At 57.8% G+C, this 23,578-nt stretch overlaps 5 protein-coding genes across 5 annotated transcripts; all 5 read left to right on the forward strand.

The window, feature by feature from the left end:
- Positions 1-1,860: 1,860 nt before the first annotated feature.
- LMXM_29_3390 (putative CAS/CSE/importin domain protein) lies at positions 1,861-4,788 on the forward strand (the record flags this gene model as incomplete). The annotated part of the gene is made up of 1 exon (XM_003877436.1): positions 1,861-4,788. The coding sequence occupies one exon, from the start codon at positions 1,861-1,863 to the stop codon at positions 4,786-4,788; it is 2,928 nt and encodes a 975-aa protein (XP_003877485.1).
- Positions 4,789-8,852: 4,064 nt separating this feature from the next.
- LMXM_29_3400 (hypothetical protein, unknown function) lies at positions 8,853-9,557 on the forward strand (the record flags this gene model as incomplete). The annotated part of the gene is made up of 1 exon (XM_003877437.1): positions 8,853-9,557. One exon carries the CDS (start codon positions 8,853-8,855, stop codon positions 9,555-9,557), a length of 705 nt encoding a protein of 234 aa, XP_003877486.1.
- A 2,197-nt stretch (positions 9,558-11,754) lies between these two features.
- Positions 11,755-13,608, forward strand: LMXM_29_3410 (conserved hypothetical protein; the record flags this gene model as incomplete). The annotated part of the gene is made up of 1 exon (XM_003877438.1): positions 11,755-13,608. The coding sequence occupies one exon, from the start codon at positions 11,755-11,757 to the stop codon at positions 13,606-13,608; it is 1,854 nt and encodes a 617-aa protein (XP_003877487.1).
- A 2,368-nt stretch (positions 13,609-15,976) lies between these two features.
- LMXM_29_3420 (conserved hypothetical protein) lies at positions 15,977-18,598 on the forward strand (the record flags this gene model as incomplete). Its single annotated transcript, XM_003877439.1, has 1 exon — positions 15,977-18,598. The coding sequence occupies one exon, from the start codon at positions 15,977-15,979 to the stop codon at positions 18,596-18,598; it is 2,622 nt and encodes an 873-aa protein (XP_003877488.1).
- A 2,069-nt stretch (positions 18,599-20,667) lies between these two features.
- Positions 20,668-23,067, forward strand: LMXM_29_3430 (conserved hypothetical protein; the record flags this gene model as incomplete). Its single annotated transcript, XM_003877440.1, has 1 exon — positions 20,668-23,067. The coding sequence occupies one exon, from the start codon at positions 20,668-20,670 to the stop codon at positions 23,065-23,067; it is 2,400 nt and encodes a 799-aa protein (XP_003877489.1).
- Positions 23,068-23,578: the final 511 nt, after the last annotated feature.

A 23,578-nucleotide genomic window follows, 5' to 3' on the forward strand; every position in this document is an offset into this window, starting at 1 on the left:
GAGTGGAGTAGAGCTCATGCTGCATGGCAGCATAGGCATGTTGGGAAAAAGCCTGTCCTTCACCGTCTTGCGGCTTTGTTGACTCCTGAGTGACCCCTGTGCGACACAGGCGCCGTGTGACGCAGCAACGCTCTAGCAGAAGGTATAATAAGAAAGGGGGACATATGATGCGAGGCGCATGTGAGAAGAGGCAGGAAGTCACGTCAGCCATTTTAGCCATGGTGTCTCCTCGAACTTCTGTCGTCTGTCCTTGCGGTCACGTTCACTCATCCACCATCTCATCGTGAGGGGACATCTACGTGTGGTCGTGTGCCCGTGTGCCGAGAGAATTAACGTTGCGGCCCAGACACGGGCCGGTTGCCATCTTGAGAACATGGAAAGCAGCCGCGTTGACGTGCTGTGTGTGCTTGTTTCCTCCCAGTTTCTCTGTCGTTTGCTGTGTCTTCCTTCATCCACTGTATTGGGCGCGTGTGTGCGCATTTGGCTTGTTTCCGCGGACGACCGCTGGCCCTGTCGATGCGCCTCGTGACTGATGCGGACAAGGGAGAGATCGTCCTCCCTACTTCCCTCCGTGCTTTCTTTTTTTTTTCTTGTTTTGCTCGCGTTTCTCGCGTGCGTTTCTGCGTTGTCGGTGTGCGTGGTGGTGGCGGTGCCAGTTCCCGTCGTCGCTCCCGTCTCCCGCCACTCCTCGTTGCGCCGTTGTTCGGCTCTCTCCTTTTATAGTCTCTCATTGTCTCGTGTTCCGAGATGCGGATGGATGCGCTGCAGAAGCCGCAATAACAACAAAAACTCCGTGGCGAAACGAGCTTCTCCGTCGTCTGGTACGCGCAGGCGTCTCGCACAGGCTCGCAGTCGACTGTGAACGGTGGTGAAGGGGCGGACTCCACTGGCGATGGTGGTGGTAGCGGCGTTGTGGGGGAGGCCAAAGAAGGAGAGGATGGTCATCACCTATGACCCTCTCTTCCGTTGCTGACGCGTGCGTCTCACCACTATCCCCTCGATTGCGCCCACTTGGAGCTCGCCCTCCCCTCCACTCGCAACACGGTGGCGCAGTAACGTTGCCTTGGGCTATTTGCGTGGCAAGCGTGGCAGCTGAACCGTCTTCGTCGCAACGGCAAACACACACCCACGCGCACCACTTCGTCTGTCCCCTGGAAGCGCATCTCTTCGCCGCTACTTTCATCCTTTTCCCTGCCACCCCTTTCTCTACAACGCTCACCTCTCCTCTTTCAGAGCTTCACACGTGAGCACGGGGGAGGGCTTCAACCTTCTTGTTGTACGTGCGTAGTGTTTTATTCCACCTCACCTCCTCTCTCTGTAGAGGCCATTAAGGCGCCGACGCATCGGACGCAGTGCCCCGGGGCAACCGCCGCGCACGGGCTCACGTCTGTGTTTTTGCTCCGAAGGTCGTGAGCGCCATCGGTGATTTCTAGCGGTGAAGGGTGCGCGCAACGTTACTCGCACGATTGTATAAGGACATCGAGTAAACTTGTTGCTGACCACCACTGTACGACACATACACCCCGTGAGCAAGCGGACCATACTCACCCTTCTCCACCCATCTTTGTCTTTATTCCGACCTCCCATTCTTGGTCTCTCGCCCCCGCTGTCTGTCTGCCTTTTCCCGCTCCCTTCTTCTCCGCCCTCTCGGCGTACCGCGGACGTCGCCGCGAGGTGTTCGGGCTTGCGTGTGACCGAGTGCCCTTCCGCTGAATCGATGCTGGAAAGGACTTGATCTCCATAAAAAGCAAACTTTTTTTTGTGGGACCATCTTCGTTAGTGTGGGTACTGCCGCTTCCCTGTGCGCTGCCCGCTGTCGCTGCCGTAACAGCGTACCAATTCCTTGTCCTTGCTTTCACGATGCAGCCAATCAACCCAAATGACCGGAACACCCAAGGACAGTTCGTCGAGATTGCTTGCAGGGCAGCCTCGCCGGACCCAGCGGCGCGCACGCCGGCGGAGAGAGAGCTTCTAGCTTATCTAGACTCCGTGGATAAACAAAGTGGGCTGCCGCAGCTACTGCTGGAGCTCACCCATGGCGAGACTCCTCACGACACCTTCTTCGCCATTAGCTTTAAAAACATGGTGAAGAAGTGCTGGGATCCGTCGACGTCGGAGCACTGCATCCAGGAGTGCGATAAGGTCGCTGTGCGCGCTACAATTATCGAGAACATGCTTCGCTCATCGGGTGCGGTGCAGCGGAACTTGGCCGAAGCAATCGCGCTCATAGCCCAGGTTGATTTTCCCACTGCATGGGCCGATGCCTTGTCCCTGATCGTAAAGGTGCTCACTTCTGGAAATGATGTTGCCCAATTGCGTGCTGCGCTGTCCACGTCTCACAGTGTTTTGCGCAAGTACCGCCATCAGGGTGAGTTGACAGAGGCTCTTGTGCACGAGCTGCGTACCATCTATAGCTTGCTGTGCCCCGCGCTGGTTCGCAGCATGGAGTCGCTCCTCTTGACGACGGAGACGCAGGGTGCCAATGTGGCTGAGGTGTACAGAGGCATCACGGATGCCGTGGAATGCCTGCGCGATATTACCTCACTCGACCTCGGTGACGAGTTCATCGAGCGCATCGGTCCCATCGTAAGCATGTACAATCGCTGCCTCAGCAGGGTAAGCGCGCCGTCGGCCTTGTATGGAGCTCAGGCAAGTGCCATGATCGACATGAACTCTGCCGTGATAGCGTGCATGACGCACTGGCTAAACTCGTTTGACGAGGACTTTGAGAATTTCGCACCGCAGTTCATCGAAGTCGTGATTGGGATGCTATCGAATCAAATGAGCAGCGACCCTTCCATGGACGATTTGGTGGTTTGCTCTCTCGAGTTGGTCAGCAGCGCGTGCCGCGGCACCACCCGCTCTCACCTGAACACGAGAGAGAGGCTGCAGTATATACTGCAGTTCATCATCCTTCCCAATCTTGCACTTCGCGAGGATGATTTGGAGACCTACACGAGCGATCCGGACGAGTACATTAAGAAGAACATAGAGGGCTCCAATTTTCACACTCGCCGCCGCGCCGCCGTGGAGTTGGTGCGCTCCCTTCTTCTATATCTTCCGGAAGTGGCGCGGCCGCTCCTCGCCGAGGTGACCACTGCACTCCTCCAAACTGCACACGGGGACTGGAGGGCCAAAGACACGGCCATCTACCTGGCGTTTGTGCTAGTGGTGGATGGGCAGCTGGTGAACACACAGCGCGGTGTGACAGTACCGCAGCTCAGCGAAATTATTCCCGTTGCTCAGATCCTTGACGGCCACGTTTTTCCGGAGGTCAGGTGTGATTTGTCAGCGCAGAGCCCTGGCATCGTCAAGGCGGACTGTATGCTCGTCGTTGCAGCCTTCCGTCACCTTATTGCCTCCACGGCATACGAGTTCCTAGTGCCAGCTCTGACTCGCCACATCGCGGTTGGTGACACCGTGGTGATGACATATGCGGCCCACACCCTCAAGTGCTTTCTTTCCATCACCGAAGCGTCGGCGGCCGCTGCCATCGAGGCGGTGTTTACTGGAAACGTCCTCAGCATTCTCGAAGGCATTTGCGTGCGCATCCAAGAGGCAGAGGCGCCGAATCCGTACCTGATGCAGTACCTCATGACTGTGTGCTTCCGCTTTCCGAAACTCGTCGCCCCCTTCGCGACGCAGGTGATGGCTTCTCTCCACACGCCGCTGTACAGAGCTGTTCGTAACCCTTCCAACGCGTTGTACAGTCAGTGCATGTTCGAGGTCATCTCCAAGTGTGTGGCGCTGCAGCCAGGAGCAAGGGGTGAGTTCGAGGGGATGCTGTGGCCCAACTTCGCACACGTGCTACGCGAGAACGTTGTCGAGTACGTGCCATATGTTCTCCAAGTATTTGCCCAGCTCGTGCGCACGTACCAGTCCAGCGATGCTGCGCAGCGGTGGGCCGAAAACCCCGCTGAGAATTACCAAGGCCTAGTCTGCCCGCTTACTCAACCGCAGATGTACGAAATGCGTACACAGATTCCTGCGCCAGTGTGCTTGCTCTGTGCGTTTGTCGAGGTCTACCCGGGATACATGCATCGGACCGGGATGACCAACCCAGCTCTGAACGTCTTCAACTTATTGGTGCGTCTCAAGAATTACGATAACGAGGGCTTGAACATTCTCACATCTATGCTGCTTGCGTACCCTGCGGATGTCATGGACGTGTACATGGACACTGTATTCAAGGTTCTGATGGATCGCTTGCAGAGTTCCTCTACACCAAAGTATGTGCGTATCCTGATCCTATTTTTATCTGTTGTGGTGGTGCAGCGCAGGGACGCTGACTACCTGGTCAGTCGCCTCAACAACATCGAGAGTGGCTTGTTCATGAGGGTTCTCGGCAACGTATGGCTGCCTCGCATGCAAAAGATCACTGGAAATGTGGAGCGCAAGACATGTGTGGTGGCGCTGGCCAGGCTTCTTTGCGAGTCCACGACGCTGCAGTCCGACACGGCAGCGTGGGTGACGAGTGCTTCCAGCTGCCTCAGGATGCTGCACGATGGCGTGGAGCCGGACGACCACATAAGCTTCACGCCCGCTGCGGGCGCGGCGCAGAATCCAGAGTCCCTGCTCGGCAGCGCCATCGGATCAGATGAACTCACCGGCTCGTTTCACCCTCTACGAGAGGCGATGCAAAGGCCGCGTGACGTCTGCAGCCACGTTCCCGACGCCCAAGGGTTCTTTCAAACGGAGTTGACAAACTTTCTCAAGGGCCGCGGCGCACACCTTTCCGCCTCACTCAAGCAGTGGCTTGGCCCGCATACTCCTGCTTGGCTTCCGTAAGATGGGCGTCACTGGCACACATGCAGGGGGGAGGTTGCGTCTTACTTGTTGGCTTCTCAGAATGAGTCCTCAGTGGTGTTTGCAGGACGGGCAGACAGCGCACATACATGGGCGAGTGCATGTGGCATCGCAGAGCAACGAAGTTCAAGCGAAATGCCCCACGGCCGGGCTGATTTCGTCCACCTCCTCGTAGTTTTCTCATGATGGAAATGTTTCGCACAAAAGACACGGTTGTTCTCTCTTTTGATGCATCGTACTTTCTCTTGGTGACACCCCCGCAACGTGGATGCGGTTGCCGATGACTCGACGTGTGGCCTTTGCGCCTGCACATTCATGTTGGTCCGGAGAGGGTCTCTTCAAGCACGGCAAGCGTTTTGCACTGTGTAGGTCGTCGCAGCATCTTTTCGTTGTTGTCTTTGTAAATCGTCGAGGTCGGGGCTTTCGCGCGCGCGCACACACACACATGCGCGCTTACGGGTGTGCACGGTGCGCTTTCCCCTTCGTCTCTTCCGTTCTTCTTCACAGTACCACTGATAACGTCGGCCACCTCAGCGTGGTGCCAAGGTGTAGGACCCACGTTCTGTGTGGGGAGGCCAAGAGCCTGCAGCCTGGCCTCTGGGTACGGCTGAGGAGTCTTGGTGTTGACGGACAGGTCTTGGCTGGCGTGGTGCCGAGGAGACGTGCTGGCGTGATGATCATGTTTACAGTGCCTCACCATGAACCAAGAAGACAAAGGAAGCGCATATAGCTTTTTGCCTCTTTCTTTTTCCCAACATGCCTATGCTGCGATAGAGCATGAGCACACCCTACCCCCGGGCCGTCGCAGGCCCCCCACCGCGTGGTGCGAATACGCCCTAGGTATATCTGAAGGCAACGCCGGCTCCGTCACCCGAACATGTGCGCTCTCCCGAGGCCTGCACACCACCCGCCTCGCAGGTCGCCTCACAGCTGCTCCCACCACGCCGAGCGTCACCTGGTGCATCCGCCCCTTTGGGGCGGTTCAGGCCCCCCCCCTCCCACACACACCGGTGAACAGTGTGAGGGTCGGGAGGGATATACTCGAGTCACGCTGGCACTCTGCCTAATCATGTGAGTGGCACCACCGTGCCCGCTGGCACAGGCGGCTTCGACACCACGCCATCCAGGGCCTGGCTGCCGACATCAGCAGCGACACACTGCACCGACTTCCCCACCTCGAAGGTACCTGACCCTTGTCGCCACCAGAAGTCTCTGGGCATGGAGAGGGATAGGGAGGGGGGCTGACCCGGTCTCCACCCACTGCGTGGGGACTGGATCCTGAGATACCATACACTGAGGTGTCGCTCCCGTCAATCAAGGAAATGGACGCGGCTACAGAACGAGAAGTACGGAAAGGAAAACAGAGGCGCAAGCTGCACATACGGTATGAGTGGCATGTTGTTGTGCTTTGCGGCGGCCCTGGTGAAGGTCGTGTGCATACCGTCTGTCCTGCTCTGGACACATGTCAAACGGAGCATTTTAGGTGGTGACACTTCCCCCTCCTCCTTTTTTGCCCTCGTGTTATGTGCGATGTGCCTTGTATGGGGGCAAGGCTCGGGGGAGGAGTGGGTGGTGGTGGTGGTGAAGGCATCCCTGATGGGGCACTGGAGGGTTGTGAAGATAATGGTCTCGCCCTGGACTGAATGCGAATATGTGTCTTGTGGGTGCGTTGGTGGCGCGACTGGCGTGTGTGTGTTTTGCGTACATCGTGTGATGCTTTAGAACGTAGGATTTTGTTTTGTGTTTGCCAAGCTTCTGCCCATGTGCGCCATCTGCGGTAGAAGAAGAGAAGGGGGGAATCTGCGGGACTCTGACTATTGCGCGTGTGTGTGTGTTTCTTGTGTTATCTTTCATCGGCTAACAGGACGGCGACAACGCTGCAACAGGAGGAAGGGGAGGTGGAAGGGAGGTATCTCTTCGTTCCGGGAGCGGCGCTGTGCTTGTGTTTGCGTGAACACCGTGCATGTCACCCCCCCCTCAAAAAAAACCGGCATGAACAGAACCAGGCAAATGGAGAGCTGACCTTTTTGTGTGTTCTCTTCGGCCTCTTCGGATCACGCAGCGTCCTCTCTATGCGCTTCCTTCTCACTCGGCGCGGCTCACCCCCGCTGATGATGTCTGCCACGATAACGAAAGGTGAAAATCCCACAAACTTCAGACGAAAACGCCAAGCGAGAACAAGAAGAAATGCAACCCTTCCCTCCAGAAAGTCAGGCACACACATGCACACGCACGCTAAACAGCAACAAATGCTGAAACGGCAAGGCGGGTCGTTTTCTTTCCACCCCGGTGACTCGCCCTGTGTGCCCTGCACCAAATACAGGGCGGTCTGTCAGTTCCTTCATGGCTGCTTGGGGGTTTGAGACGTGGACTGGTTTAACGCTCATATCGCAACATGATGCTCTGAGTAACACGTCATGGGCGTGCAGGCGCGCACACACACACACACACGACCCCCGCTTTTTTTTGCTTGCGTTGTCCAACAACCTTTTTCACCTCCCCCTTTCCCACACCTCTTCCCCACACACAGGCTTCATAGACGTGCAATCTTCGTGAACACCCACACCCACAGAGACGTACGTGCGTTGTACCGTCACACCACATGAGCAATCGTTTCGCGTACCCAGCGTCTATCGCGCCACAGGCGCAGACGTCGAACTACCCCACGGTGCACAACATTTATTTTCGCTCTTCACCGCTGTCCACGCTGTCGACAAGGCGGAACACAAAGCTCAAGTGCCCGTCATGCGGGGTATGGGGTGAAAAAAGCACGGTGTGCAAGGTGTGCCTCTCTACCATACCAGGCCCCCGCCGCATCTACGCGCCCCCCTCTTCAGAGACTGCGAGGCGCCAGCCAACCAGGTCAGCTCAGCGGCACACGCTCTTGCAGCCAGCCACGCAAGCCGGCGTGACAGCAAGCGGCGCTACGGAGAGCAAGAGGGGCAAACCTATCAAAGATCAGGCCCTACAAACCACTGCACGGGTGCTGAACCTACGCGCGCCTCGCATCCGCGCTTCCCCTGCTCCCCTCACAGCGACCGTGCCGACGCCAGGAACCCCGTCATTCACTGCGGCACAGAGGCAGCAGCGTAGCCGAGTCAGCTGAGGTACCTGTGTCATCTGGTTCACGACGTGTGAACCGTGGAACTTGTTCCACGCCGAGATGCTTTCCTGGGATGGAGAGAGGGGGCGGTGTGTCTTTGTGTGGGAGTTGGGGGGTTTGGTGCTAGGTGGGTGCAGGGGAGGATGAAAGGGTTCACATCTCTCTCTCCTTGCCGTATCGCGATGTGCACCACTTGATCGTCCTGCCACGATCATCGTCCCCAAGAGAGACGAAAAGGGGGAAAAAGAGCGAAGAGGCCCATCGCCGCTGTTCTGTCGCCGGGTGCTCATTTCTGTCCTCCTCCTCTCTACATCTCTGGCTTTTTTTGGTGTTCTCGACACCAACTCCCCCTCCCCTCTCCCCCACCCCCCATGGGCCCTGGGCGCGCACCGCCTGCGAGCCTCGCTCGTTTCAGTGCAACGACGTGTCTCTGGCGTGTTCTCTCTCTACCCAGCAGCTTGGTGGTGCGCCGTAGTCCCCGCCCTTCTCCCCTCTATGCGCGCACTCCCACTTACTTAGTCCATTGCACGCGGGTGCGGATGCGTTTCTCTGTGCCCCTTTCTCTCTCCCACCCTAAACGCACACACCCACACCCACCCACACAACGCCCATGACGCGGCGTGTGTGTACGTGTGCATCCATGGGCAGACGCCCTCCTTTGTCGGCTCCAGTTCGAAGCCTCGAGCCCGCTTTCAGGTGAGGAGACTCCAGCTTGAGTACACACAAAAACGCGAGCACAGAGCCGTCTACCAGCGCACACAATCAAGGTGTAGAGGCGATTTGCACGCATGTGCCACGCAAATTATACACATCTGTGCATCGCACACCGCACCTATAGATATCCACGTCTCCACCCTCGTCGTCACTCTTTGCATACCACAGTGATTGGTGAAGGTGTGTGTGTGTGCCAACGCAAAAGAAGGCACGCACAGTAGCTTGCCGCATGAGGCTTCACCTGGAGGACGCTTACGAGGAGCTCTGCGCCGAGTACAACACTACGCCGCTATGTAGCTTCCGCAGCTCTCTGCGGAACACGTACGCTTCGCCAGATGGCGAAGTCTTCATGGACGGCTCTTATGTTGAGGGCGATCACTTCTGCGTCTTCGCCGAACTTCTTCGTCGACTGCTGCGGCAGCCCATTGCATTCATCAAGCCCGCTATCGTGCAGCTGGGTACCGTTGCGCCTCAGCTGGGGAACTCCGTCCTCTACACGCCAGAGGCGCAAGTCGGCCAAGTCTACTACGCCGTGCCGCCTCGTCTACTGCGAATCAAGCTGCTCCTCTCGCGCAATGTGAACAATGCAGATGTGGAGCGCGTGTGCCGCCTCATCGTGGCGCAGAAGGTGTTGGACTGCGTTCCGTTTCCAGGATCGCACAGCAACTCTACGAAAGCAAGTACACAAGCCACGGGCTCTCTGCCGAAGTTGAGCTGGCCGGAGAGAGCAGCCATCGAAAGCATCGACCTGCACAACTGCGTGTTTGTTTCGCTCCCAGGTGGGCGAGCCTTGCGTGCTGCCGCGCGGCGCAACGTGTACGTTCAAAACGTCTTTCTGGAGGGGTGCAGCGTGAATGCTGCGGTGGTGGCGCAAATAGCGCGAGCGACTCGCAGCAATAGGGAGCAGTTTCGCCTCGTGTGTACCTCGTCCTGACGCCTGACAGCACGTACACGCATACACACGTGCGCGGACGAGCTTCCTCGCAAAGCAAACCTGATGAGCGAGTGGTAACAGGCAACCGATACGCGGTGTGCGGAAGCGACACCACCAAGGCTTCCTCCCACACATGCGATGAGGCTGTGGAGGGGTGCTCGAGGATTCGAGGGCTGGAGGCAGCGGGGAGACGCACATTGCCTGTCTTCTCTGCGCTTGTACGAGAAGCGGTTCTGGTTCTGTCGTGGTGGTACTCGAGACTGATCACATGACCAACCCCCTCGCCCTCTGTTTTATTTCTCGTACTCCTACTGCTTCCCTTTCCTCCCTTGTTTCTTTGCCTCTCTCCGTTGGTGCCACCGCCTTTTTTTTTCGACCCACGTCTGGGGTACCTCTCTTTTCCTTCATCCGTTCATTGAATCAACACTGCGATGGTGGACTGCTTGTGACAAGAATTGTGCGACGTGGACGGGGGTAGCAGAGGGAGAAGCGCATGCGCACAACTCATGAAAGAGGCTGGCGTTGCCTTCGTAAAGGAAAAAAAAACATTATTTTGTGTTGTTTGCACTTAGGGAAGACATTCGTCTCCTCAACTGCCACCCACGCCCCGCGAGCACGGTTGAGCTCGAACGTACACGTCTGAAGCCGCGAAGAAGGTGAGCTGCCGCAACTCTAAACGGTGGAACGAGAGTAGCGGGAAGGGTGCGTTTCATGTGCTCTTCCGATTTTTGAGGAGTCTGCTGCACACGCGCACACACGCAGGCACAGCCACACGTTTGTACTCGTTCGGCAGACTGTCTATGTCTGTGTGTGTGCTTCCACCCTACGCTCTCTGTGACCGTCTGTGCAATATTGCCATGCACTCTGTTGTTTGGCCCGGCTTTGGTCGCAAGACACCCCTCTGCCGCCTTCTTCGTGGTAGCTGACATCGCTTTACGTCTGCCTCGGCTCCCCCTCCCGCACTCAGAGGCTTGTGTACACGTTTTGCATCTCCCCTCCCCCTACAGACACAGGCATATCGAACCTCTCATCGTGTCATCGCCCGCGTCTCCTCCGTTTTCATACTCGTCGGCGCGAGGGATGCAAACCGATAAGCGGCTGCGCTTTGGTTTTCGTGTGTGCTTGCGCCTTTGTGGCCTTCGACTTCTCATTCGCTTTTGAGGGCGTGCGAAAAGACCGGAAACTGGGGAGGGATGGCCGATAAATGGTGTGATGACGACGACGAGGCGAAACACTCTGCACCGTTACCGTGGCGTGCTTCACCCACCATGTGGCCTCTCCTATACCCTCATTTCGTTCTTCACGTTTCAGACCTCGAGGAGTCGAGTCATTGTAAGCTTTTCGCTCCTCCCTCGCACCGCCCCTGGATTACCCACCACGACAGGGATCCGTGAGCGACGGACGGAGGGTAGACGTCTGTCTGTCGTGTCGTGCGTAGTGTTACCCGGTGAGGACTTGAAAACAACGGAATTCTCATGGATCGCTTTGCCGGCGCGTGCGGTATGGAGAGCGCGAGTGGGGGGATACCAGGCTGGTATACGCTTCCACGGAGGTAAGGAACTCGCCCCGCTAGGAGGCGCTTGGGAACGTGTGTTGGAATGCGTCATGCTCACCTCTCGATATCATTCTCCCCACCCCCTTTTCTCCTGCTTTTCTTTGGAGGTGGGAACCGACAGATTCACTCGGTTCCTTCGTCGACTCTCTGTGTGTGAAACGCTGTATTTCGCTATTTCGTCTCTCGCTGTCGTGTTCGCTTTTTCTTTTCGTTGCCGATCTAGTTTTATACATCTGTGTGCTCGTGTGTGTGTGTCTTTCTCTCTCTCTCGACACACGCTGCTGAGTTGCCTTACGTGGCGATACACTCCTGCTGTTTTTCGTTTTTACGTTTATGTTTCGCCGTTTTCATTTCGTGTGGGCTCACCTCTCGGGATCATATACGTTTCTAGTTTAGTGCCACTTTTGCGCAGTGCGACGCTCTTCGTCGTGTCTGCGGTCGTGCCCTTTACCGTACCGCTCTGTCCTTCTCTCCTCGTACCGGCCGTAGCGTGGCCCGTGTGAGGCAGCGCTTCCTCACGCCCGTGCCGTGCAGGCTGAGGGAAGCACAACAGTAGCACCCCCCCTGTGCTTTCCTTTTGCTCCCCCTGCTCTTTTGCCTCTTGTGTGGCTGGGGACACATTGCAGACCGGATTCGATAATCATGGCCACGGTTTACGCTAGCGTGTCTGGGAAAGAATTTGCGAAGGGGGTGACGCTGGATGAAGCGAATCGCATCGTGCGCGTTGACGCGGGCCTGCCGTCGCTGTCTGCCCTGCAGGTGGGCATGGTCGTGCGTTCCATTGGCGGGGTGCCGGTAGGGGATGGCCGATGCGAGCAGGCCCGCCACCACAGCAACCGATCGCAGGTGCTGGTGGTGCTCGGCGCGCCGCCCAAGGACGAATTTGATCTAAGCTCTGACGACGACGACGCATCAAACTTTAAGCCTCCGTCGACACTCCCTCCGCTGCCGCCGGAGCTCAACAATAGTGTGGCCCAGAGCAGCTCCGCTGTTGTCTATGAGGCCACCACGAAGTGCGGGGCGGGTGGATGCGTCATCATCATGTGCGAGGGGGCCAATCCGGCCTTACCCATTACCTTGGCAGCCGAGAAGGCAGGGGCGGAGGTCATGTACATCGACACGGTGGCTCGCATGAAGACACGGCAGACTATGGAAAATGCCGGCGAGGTGTTGAAGAAGTCGCTGGAGAAAGGACTGTGGATCTACGTGGAGCAGGCGACCAAGTCTATTACGCTGCTGCGCCAGATTAGCGACTGCATTATGGAGGTCCGGGCGGCGGGCAAGATGCACGCTCAGTCTCGCGTGTTGCTCATGTGCGAGCCGCATCCCCACTTCCCCGAGGCACTGATGCGCGGAAGCGTGACACTTCGCAGCCGACTGCAGAACAACAATGTGGCGGAGGTGGACATTCGCGAAGACCTATCGGAGAGCGCGCGCCGAAAGCAGGCCATCCAGGGCGATGATGTCGCCCCAAGTGAGACGGCCGCGAAGCCTGAGGTCACCAAAACCCGCAAGAAGGTGCGCATCTCGAATCAGGTGAACATTGTGCACCTCGAGAAGAGCACCTTCATGGAGATGAGCGCGAGCGCGCAGCCTTCAGTGGAAGCTGGTACATCCCACGACGGCATCTCACGCGTGGCCAAATACTCCTTCGGTTCGAATGAGAACTTGATCTCTCTCGCTTACGTGCGAGACCACCGCTTTGCTATCGGCACGAATAGCGGCTACGTCGTTCTGATCGACCGCAACGGGCTCCCCCTGATCCAGTTCCGGCCCCACAAGGCGTGCATCTGGGATGTCAGTTTTTCCTCTCAGTTTGACTTCTCCACTGCTTGTGAAGACGGCACGAGCGTCATCTACAACTACTCGTTGACAAACCAGGAGCTGACAACGGTTTCCGTGGCCTCCTTCCAAAACGACGTGTTCGCCGTCACCTACGCAAACCCGAATGACGTGAGTAGCGGGGTGCTCTCTGGCGGACTCAGCGCCACTGTCTGCGTCTTGCACTCAGACCGGCAAAACAGCTCTTTCATCGCCTGCCGCACGTCTATTCAAGCCATGTGCGCCACTCAGATGAACCAGGTGATCGTCGGGGGCGGAACTGGCGTCTGCACACTTATCGACACCAATCACTGTGTGGTGACGGATATCACCCACGCCCACAAGAAGAAGGTGCCGGCCGTCAGCACACACGGTAGCGTAGCCGTGACCGGTGGCTTCGACTGCGTCTTGCGCCTCTGGGATGTGCGCAACGGCTTCCATTTGACGTCACAGCGACAGCTGAACGAGGTGATTACGGCGGTGGCGATGAATGAGCGCTACATCTCAGCTTGCAGCGGCTCGAGCCTGTACGTGTGGGACCCGCGTAAAATGGATCGCACGCTGGCGGTGAAGGCGAATGCCTGGAAGGACTTGACGCGTGGGCTCGTACTAGACGGCAGCACAATTGTGACCGCCTCCGTGGACGGCGTGGCGCGCATCTGGGAGGTCAACTAAGGCGTGGCGCGAAATGCTGGCCTTGCTGGTGTGTCGTATATTAGTGCAGGGAGACGCCGGGGGACAAGAGCGAAGGGACGCGGTTGTCTGCCGACGTGCGTGGGCGTGCACATGTGTGTATCGTTCTCTCTCGCAGTCTCCCTACACATGAAGCAATGTGGCACGCACAGACCTGGCAACGTGCCACATGCGAGGATGCTTCCTGCCTCTCCGCCTTATCACCGGCCACCCTCCCCCCTCCCCACAGCCGTAGTCAGGCACACACACACACACACGCATGTGTATCCGTTTATACTTGTTCGCCTCATCATACACACTTATACAAATGCCTCCGTGCTCACGCGTGTGTGTATGTGCCCGTTGCACTGCTTGTCGGTGACGAGGGAGAAGGCGACGGAGGAGGGTTGAAGGGGTGTAACACAGCGCCCAACAAAGGACGGGTCCTTTATGTAGATATTAGGAGGTAGAATCGCCGCGGGAGAGAGGGAGGGTGAGAGGGAAAGGCCACGACGAGCGGCGCCGTGACGCGGATAGCGCCTCACATATTTCCTTTTGTTTTGTGCGTTCTTCTATTTTACCCCTCTATGCTCGCTCTGTGTTTCCACCTCCCCTCTCTCTCTTGTCCGTTCCCCTCTGGGTAACGCTGTGAGGACTCGCACATGGGCGAGGACGAGGCAGCCGTGCCTCTGCTCTTCCTTTTCCGGCTTCTCCCTGAACACGGAGGATGACACAGCCGAGTTAATCAGCGGAGGGGGCACTTAATTCGGACGCTCAGGGCAGGAGAGCTGGCGGGGCATGCATGGTGGAGATAGCAACTGCGTTAGCTTGGGCCGGTGTAGACGTGCGAGGAGGAGCGGAGTCCATCCGATCCCCCAGAAGGAGCACATGAACGATGGGGAGAACCACAGAGACATCTTTAGAGCGCACTATTTGGCCGTGTCGGAAGTCATACCCACGCACCAGGATACACACATGCTCGCGTACGTGCCAGCGCGTTTGGGGAGATGAAGTGTCTCGGTGTGCTGTTGGTAGCTGAACCGTGGTTTTGGACAGCATTAACAGATCATACTGCCATGCCTCACCCACCTACTCTCCTCTCTCGTTTCTTTTTTTCCTTTCTGGTGGTGGGTTGTTTGCTACCCAACCGACGTTGTCACTGCTGCCTCTTTTGCTCCTCTGCTTGCTGTGCTGGTGATGTCTCCTTCGCGGGTTCTCTCGCGCGCCTTCGCGTTGATTTCTGTGTTGCCTTTTTACGTTTTTATTTGCCTCCCTCCTCTTTGATGTATGTGCATGATGGAGAGCCTTATGGCGGTTCTTTGTGAATCCGCAGACATCTGCGTACGTCTCTCGATGCCTTTTCTTTGTGTGTGTGCGTGCACCTCGATGCCGGTGCCCGACGCGGCTATGCAGTTTCGTGTGCTTCCTCCTCCTTTCTAGTGGAGTGGCTTTTCCGTGCACGCATACTGTGCTGCGTCGTTGCCTTCATTATTACCTTCCACTCTGGTGTTCTTTATGAGTGCTTGGTGGTGTTTCGTTTTGTTCAAGTGCTTCTCCTTTCTTTCCGTACTCTTGACACGTCTTTTCATGTCACGGTCGCCAAGCGATACTACCCTTCGAAGTTGCCGTATGGCGGCATGCTCACAGGGATGGTGGTTTCCACTGGTGCTGCTGATCCGGCCAACCCGCCTCGCCCCATTTTTGTGCTTCACCGCTGCTGGGGCAAAAGAAGCAGCGGAGGCTCATAGAGAGAGAGGAACAGGGAGGAAAAACTTTGTGGTACTTGCGGGTCACGCTTTTGTAGATGAAATGCCCAGTGACCACGATGATGGCACGGCGGAAGGAGCACTGACCGATGCAAGGGGACCACATCTTTGGTTGCATGTGAGGGTGCTGCCCCCGCCACCTTTGTTCGCTGTGCGATCTTTTCTGCACCTGTCCGACACAGCAGCAGCTTCGGCCACCCCACCCCCTCCCTCCCTCTCCCGCTGCACAGGAGGAGGCGCTCAGTGCTGATGCCCCCACCTATTCTCTCGCTCGCTCCCTTCCGTGCTGTATAACTTTCCATCCTGACACTCGCGTTTGACGTTATCTCTCTTCTTAAGCTGTTTGACATTCTTTTCCGTCCGTCGCGTGTAAGTGTATTTACATCCAGTGAGACGATCCGCTAGGGACCTGCTCAGTCCTGCCAGGGGACCACCGCGTCTCTACCACTTGGCAGAGGAACTACCTTTGTTTTCTGCACCGCGCTCCTTCCGCCTATCACCGCGGCGTGCGTACCTCTCTTCTCTCTCGAGCATTCCCTCATTTTGTTTCTGTGTCGCTCAGCCTCGCTATTCTGTTTCTCCTTTTTTCCCCTTACTGCATACTAATGTCCACTGGCGAAGATGCCGCAGGGGACGGCGGTGACATCGCCGCTCCTAAAGGCGCCCCAACACCCAAGCAGCGTGTACGGATTTCCGATAGCATGCGTGAGCTAAGCGACGATCTGCAGCAACTCGAGGACCTGGGCCTCTCCCTCGACCCTCTGACACCTCTGTCTTCTGACAGCGTGGAGCATATCCTCATCACGGACAGCTGGAGCTGCACTATGTGCGGCACCACCGGCGCGGCCATCTGCCCCCTCACCGGGAAGCCGCATCGCCGGCGTCTCGTTAGCATTGCCCAGCATGCCCTTCGGCTGATTGAGCTGCATGTCGGAAAGGTGTACGTGCGACCAGCACCGCTGTCGAAGCGCGTCGACGGCGAGGTGCAGGTGCGGACCCAGCGACGGCTGACCATGAATCCGCACACTTTTCTCTTGGCTTTCTACTTTGCGTCACAGACATCGGCGGCCCCAGAGACTGCCGCTGATGAGGCTCGGACGCCGCCACGTTCGCGAAAGTCTGGCGCGTCCGGCAGCCGTGGAAGCGCAGAGTGGACGGGAGAGTGTGCACGCCACTTGCTCGACGTCGTGCGCGCGATTAAGGTGTACGGCGCGTCTCCGACGGACGATGCCTACTGCCACTCGCTTCTGAAGTCGATGCGAAGTGCGTGGCTGCAGTACTCGCGGCAGGTTAAGCAGGAGCTGGCGGCAGACAGCGCTAGCGAGTTGGAGTCTCCGAAGGCGTGGCCGAGCGATGAAAGCACTCCGGCATCATCACTCAAAACCGGAAAGGCTCGTGACGAGCTCGTGAGCTGCACCCGCTCGACGCTGATAGAGGCGGTGGCGCACTCCCGAAAAGATCCAGACAACCAGGACCTAAAGAGATTCACCGCGCTTCTCTATCAGCGGCTCTCCCGGCTCTGCACCGCTGACGAGTTTGCCGATATCAAGCGGCGCATCGAGCAAATTGAGGCGTACGACTCCACGCCACGAATAGAGTACGCCACCCCTCCGTGTTTAATGCTCGACGCGAACACAACAGCATCCGAAGACGAGGCCGGCGGTGCGGCAGCGGCGGTGGTGGGGTCTTCCACACCGGGCGGTGCTGCGGCGTCCAACTGCGAACGCCGGCGTGCTGGGCCTGAACTACCGCCCGGGTGGTACGTTGATGAGCGGGGTATATCACACCCGCCGGCCGACCACGAGGAGCGCAAGCGGCGCGAGCGCTATCTTCAGAAAGAGTTCAAGGCCCAAAAGGCATATGAGGCGGTCATGCAGATGGAGACGGACAAGGACAAGCCGGAGCAGCCACAGGCGAGGGTGGCCGCAGCCCTTACTCAAGCAGAGCTGCAGCTGCTGGCCACGGACCTCAACACAACCCCGCCGCACCTGCAGCGTCTCTTCGGCCTCCTGGCGCTTGTGGAGGATCGTTTTGTGGAGGCGCTGCCACCTCGCCTGCGTCCGCGCTTGCGGCAGGAGTTCCATGATGTGCTGGACTGGAACGTCATTCAGCGTCATGCTCGCGGTAATGCGCGCAACATCTCCAACCTGGTTCGGTTCGTTGGTGAAAAGGTGATCGAGTGCAGCTCTCCAGCACGGGAGGCCACCATGGTGGCCCGCATGTCTGCCGTGTGCGATGATATCGAGCGCTGCACGCCTGATGTCGGCACCGCCGTGGCGAACGCGTTCGCGTTTCTTTTTGAGGCCATTCGCGAGCTGCGCGAGGACGTCGCGAAGTTCTCCCTTGCTATGATTAACGCGTCGCTGAAGCAGAACGCTGTGCAGTACATTCAAGAGTTCATCTCTGCGTGCTTGCCGCTGCCGCGCAAGTGGGCCCGCTCAATCGCCTTCCTGCAGCGCTTCATCAACGACGAAAGGGTGCTGTCATGGTCCTCGGTGAGTGTGCCCCAGGCGTGGACGTCCGTCACGGCAGAGGAGCGACGGGTGCGCGGTGCGCTGCTGATCGGAACGCTGGACTTGCTGCGCAGTGGCGGGCACACGAGTCTCGATCGCTGGGTGGACTTGCCGCCGGAGATATTCTACTTCGAGAAGCACATCATCTTCAAAGCAGCCAATACGGTGCAGGAATGCACGCTGCTGCTGCTGCTGGACGGCGCCATCTCGAGCGTGCTTGCGCGCCGCGCGATGAAGCAGGCGGCGGTGTCGGCCGTCATTCGCCACCTGCATAGTCAAATTATCTCGCTTCTCGCTGAGGACATCCGGCTCAATGCTCTCAAGGACTCGGTGATCGACTTCGTCGAGAGTCAACTGTACCGCCTACATGTTGGGGAGGCTGCGCACGACGACGAGGCCTCACTTGCGGCGGTTGCCCCGAAAGTCACCCTGACAGACACCGAAAAGCAGACGGTGCGGTCCACCATTGACAAGATGACGAACACTGAGGACCCACTCTACGTGACTTTTGAGCGGCGCGTGCTGCAGTTCATGGAGGTCATGCTGGTGAGGAACACCGACGATGTGGCGCCTCTTGGATTGGTGACGGACACGCTGAAGCAGCAGATTCAACTGCTGCGCCACATGCTAGTGTTCCATTGGGAGGTGTACATGCCATCGTACCGTGAGCTGCTCCCGTCATTGTCGCTTGAATCGACGGCCACTGTGACGTGAGCCGGCGCCGCTCCGTCCACAGCAGCCGTTGTGAGCTACTCGACGGAAGCGCTTGAGTGTATCATGGAGGTGTGCGAATGCGTGTGTCGCCCTGATGGGGGGAGTGGGGTGTCTTGTTTGCGTCCCGCATAGGTTTCTGATGCTTCCGCCGCTGTCACTTCACACGGGTGTATGGGCGTGTGTGGTTGTTCCATGTGTCCGAGTTCGGCGTAGCGTGCCGTAAGTGACGCAGTGGTGCGATTAGCGTTGTTGTGTTCAACGCCAGTCAGCGCCGTTATTGTATGAGGGCCTTGCATATGTCTTCGACTCTGTTCTTCCTGCCTCCGTGGAGGCGTATGTGCACGAATGTACGTACACTCGCGCAAAACCCAGCCGGGTACACACCCACATACACATGCACTCTCTCTATTTTTCTTATGTAAAGTTGCGCTTGTGCGGATGTATGAGCTGCACCTCCCTAAGCTTGCTTCGTTCCATTCCATTCTCTAACATGCCCAGCGCCTCTGTTTCCATTGTGTAGGTTCGTGGGTAATGATTTTCTCTCGTCGCTGTCTCGACTCTACTGTCCTCCGCGCATTACCGACGCAGAGTCTGCCCTTCTCCCTCCCCCTTCCCTCTGACCGCGCCTCACACTGATCTTGCACGGCGTGCTTGTGACAGCGTGCACGGTGCGGACGGCTGCAGTTTATAGCGGAGCGAGGGGGGGGGTGGCGGAGGCAGAGGAACGTGATTTTAATGCATTGGCTGCTTTCATCTCCACAAAGGAAAAGAAACGAAAAAATCTCAAAAACAGCACAACAACGATGGGGCTGTGCTGACGCAACACAGCGCCCAGGACCGGTATGGCACAAGCAGGGTGAGTGGTGGGCTGCGAGTGGAAGGGGCCCAGGCCCGTATCCCCACTGTGCCCCGTCTGACGCACGCTCTCGGTTTGTGTGTTTTCATGGAGGGACATGGAACTCGAGGCGACCCCCGTGAAGCCGCAGCGAAAGCTGGGGAGGAGCATTGTTATGCGTCTCCTGCCCCCCCCCCTTTTCCAAGACCCCACGTTTTTCGACTAGTGCCTCCGTCGTGTACACTCTGCGCGCGCCGGCGCGCATCTCATTTGACTGCATCTCACTCCCTCTTGCTCAACCCTCTCCGTTCTTGTGTATTTCTCCTCATCTTCACGTACCTCACTTACTGGGCCGACTCCTCACTTGCTCCTGTGTGCATGCACGTCGCTCGACTCCTGGCGCACCTCCTACCCGCACACGACTCCACCGTTCGCGTTCTGTCGGCGCTGCCGTCTACCGCGTCGTGCACACGCTGCTTCTCTGACGTTGCGCACTCCTTGCGTACCTATCTGCCTTGCACTGCACACGCGCACGTGTCGTTGCGGGCCAGATCTGCAGGTCTATCCTTTTTGTTTTGTCGTTTCGCCTCTCGCCACTTGGTGCTGGATAGTTCAGCCTAATTCTTGTCCTCTTTTGTCCTTCCTCCGCCTTCGACTCTTTCGCCGCCCTCTGCTGGTTGCGCGCATCCACTTACCACAAGAAAAAAAAAACAGCGCGGCACGCCAGAATTGCGGTACGTACGAGGAGGCTATAGCGAACTACATACACAGAATAACTCCATATATTCAGGTCTGTCTCGTGGTCTGTGCGTGTGCGTGCAGCTGACTATCTTCCTGCAGTCACTGCGTTGGTGACTACACTCTTCAAGTCTTTCAGACATCCCCTTTTCTGCGGCTGTCGTCGTCGCCGCGGATTTCTCTCGCTACTGAATTCTTTTTTCTTTGTTTTCGCCTCCGCCCCCTTTTCCCTTGCTTGCGCGTGTGTGCGCTGGTGACATCGACGTCTTGAGCGTGGTGTAATTCGGGTTCAGAGGAGCCTTCATAGAGTTAGCGAGTGAGAGTGCACGAAGTATCGAGTCCACATCTAGCGTGGAGCTGAGCTGAACTGACGAATTTGTGTCCGTACTGTCCTTGTCCCTAGACTTTCTTTTTCTTTTCTCTGCACAGGGGTACCCCTTGCGTGCGTCGTCGCGTCCGTTCTCTTTTCGCAGCTCCTTCATCCCTACGCGGTACCATGTACCCACATTCGAAGCAGTCGATGGCGTCGACCATCCAGAGCTTTGTCACAGAGAACAAGATCGAGGAGAAGGGGCTAAAGCTCAGCGAACTGCGCCGCTTGCCGAACTCAAATCAGGTTTCGATCGTGTTCGATGGCAACCGTGTGTTGGACGATGTCGTACAAGACGTGCACGTCACCGGCCCCCTCACCATCTTCACTGCCTCCACCCCGTGGTCCGCTTACACCGTCATCAGCGAGTACACGGAGATGGTGCGCAAGCTGGGCGAGTACTTTCGGGCCTGTGACGCGGACTTTAAGCCGATGTTTGTCTTCAACGGGTGCGGGTTTCATCCGATGGAGGACCAGGACACAACATCGCCGGCCCCGCCGATGGAGGTGGCGTCCTACAGCGCCTACAACAAGAACAAGACGGTCCGCAGCGTGCCGGCCGAGGCGCAGAAAAAGTTCGCCTCGCGCTTTGTAATCGAGGAGGATGTCGAGGGCTTAATCGTTAGGAAGCTGTGCGAAGTTGCTGAGGAAACGATGCGGGCGCCGTACTTAGCCTGGAGCCAGATCTCCGCCTTCTTCGCCCCATCAAACACAATGACCTCGGAGACTTTTGGGTCGCTGGAGCTGCTTGCTTTCCCTGGCATCGACCGCGTGATCACAAACATCGATGTCGACGCCGGCACCTTCGATTGCGTGTCGAAGACCTCCATGATGGCCGCACTGCGCCGGCGCTACGACGCCGAGTTCTCCGAGGACGACTTCAGCGCCATTGCCCTCTACGAAACGAAGAACCGCCTCTTCCGCGTCAAGAACTGCCGCGAGACCTTCGACGACCTTTGCCGCCTTCCGCGCGACCCGACCCGCGTAGACGCCTTCATGAAGCAACACCGCGTCAGCGAAGATCAGAAGCTGCTGCTGCGCCGCAACTTGGGCGCCTTGGATGCACCGGTGTTCACCGTGGACGCGCAGCTGGTGCCGCTGTCGACGCTGCACAACCGGCCACGCCGCTGCGAGATTCGCCCGATCTTTGGTAGCCCGATGCCTATCGTGTTCTTCTACCTCTTCATGAGTGGCCCGCTGCTGCCGCTGCCCTTCGCCATCCACAGTCAGGAGGTACTCGCGGATGACTGGCCGCTCATCGACACCTCTGCCTACCGCCGCGCCGCGGAGTCGATTTTGCCCCTACGCGTGCAGGTGGTCTTTCAACTGTTCCCGATAGCCCCCAAGACGAGCGACTTTTACTGGATCCGGCAGTATGTCGTATTCAAGAAGCAGCAGCAGGCGCCAGAGTCACAGTCGCGTGTCTGCAAGCTGAGCAACCCGCCCACAATTGACCTGGCGTACTGGAGCTTTATGGAGGAAGAGCTGCTGCAGTCGACGCGCGACGCAGACAACGTCTACTTCACCGATATTGTGTCCTTCTGCGGCTGCGCGGTGGCGGAGCCGGTCATCTACAAGTCCGTCCAGGCTACGCTGGCTGCTGTCTATCTGCGCTCTCTCGACTTCCTAGGCTACTTCACGCACGCCACGGACGGCGCGGAGTCGAGCGGGCCATCTGTGTACTGCAAGGCGCTCGAGCGCTTTGATTGCCCGACGCTGAGCGAGTACGGTGTGCTGCTGATTGAGCTCATGCGCACTGGCACGCTGAACGATGATCCGTTGGTGGTGGTGCTCAATCGCGTCGACGACACCATTCCCATGGGCGTACGTTTTGCGTCTCGCCTGGTGTCCATTATCCCCGCCAACGTATGCGGACCGTGGTCGGGGCCGTTTGATCCGGAGATGGCCGCCTTCGGCGTCATTTCTCGTCTGTTTAGCCGCACCCTGCGCGTCCTACACGAGGTTGTCGCCATGCTTCTCTTCGCCAACCGCGCGACGACGGTGCCGTGGGACCAGTTCAATAACGTTGTGCAGCGTCTTCCCTTCAACTTCCCGGCCGAATTCTCTGCGGGCTTCCTGATGACGTACGTGCTATGCAACCCGCAGTGCACGATGGAGGAACTGTGCACCACCTTCCCTGAGATGTACGCCCTGGACACCGACTTGCAAACGCTCTTCTGGTTCTTCACGATGGGTTTCGAGGCGATTCGCGTCATCAATTACGAGGAGCCGCTGTCGTACGACATGGTGCAGGTGATAAACGCTGCGCGGCAGCTGGTTGGCCAGGCGTGCGAGCGCCTCTGCCCCGATGTCTTCGTCGCACACTTTCCCACGGCTGACATCCTTTTCGTTGCGCAGAACCAGGGCATGGACATGGGCCCGATGGATCCGCAGATGGACGTCCCCATGCCGATGAACAACATGCACGGCCAGATGCCGAACAACATGAACATGAACATGAACATGAACATGCACCCCGGCATGAACTCCAACATGATGCAGTATCAGCCACCGAGGATGTACTAGGCCAAGCAGAGGAGTGGAAAAAAGAAAGCGCGCAACCGCGACGTTGGTGAGCGGGACGAAAAATGTTGGGCCCATGCACTTTGCGTGTCAGCAGAAACGAAAAGGTGGCAGGCGGTGAATGCCGTGAGCACGCTACCGGATGAGGAGACAGAGTTTGGCGCCCGCCGCGTGGTCACTTCCCTTTTCTTACGCTTTAAAAGCGATGGAGAACACGGACGTGTGCGTATCACATCGAGAGACAGCTCTTGAGTGCGCGCAGCCTCCCCGTGGAGGCCGCCCCCCTGCGGCATTAAGCGTGTATATTGTTTTGTATGTGAGTTCGGTTGCTGGCGCCGTGCACCCTCGCGTACGTCTCGACGGTGCCAGCACCCACCAGCCTCTGTGTGTCTGTGCAGCTGCTTGTCTGTGAAGGACGGGCTGGGGGAGGAGGAGGAGGGGGAGAGAGAAGGTTGTCGTTGATTAATTTATAGAGTATACTAAGCGCTGATTGCGTCGTCGTTTTTTTTTTCGT

This window comes from Leishmania mexicana, chromosome 29 (assembly GCF_000234665.1).
Source record: "Leishmania mexicana MHOM/GT/2001/U1103 complete genome, chromosome 29".
NCBI classification, from domain to species: Eukaryota; Euglenozoa; class Kinetoplastea; order Trypanosomatida; family Trypanosomatidae; genus Leishmania; species Leishmania mexicana.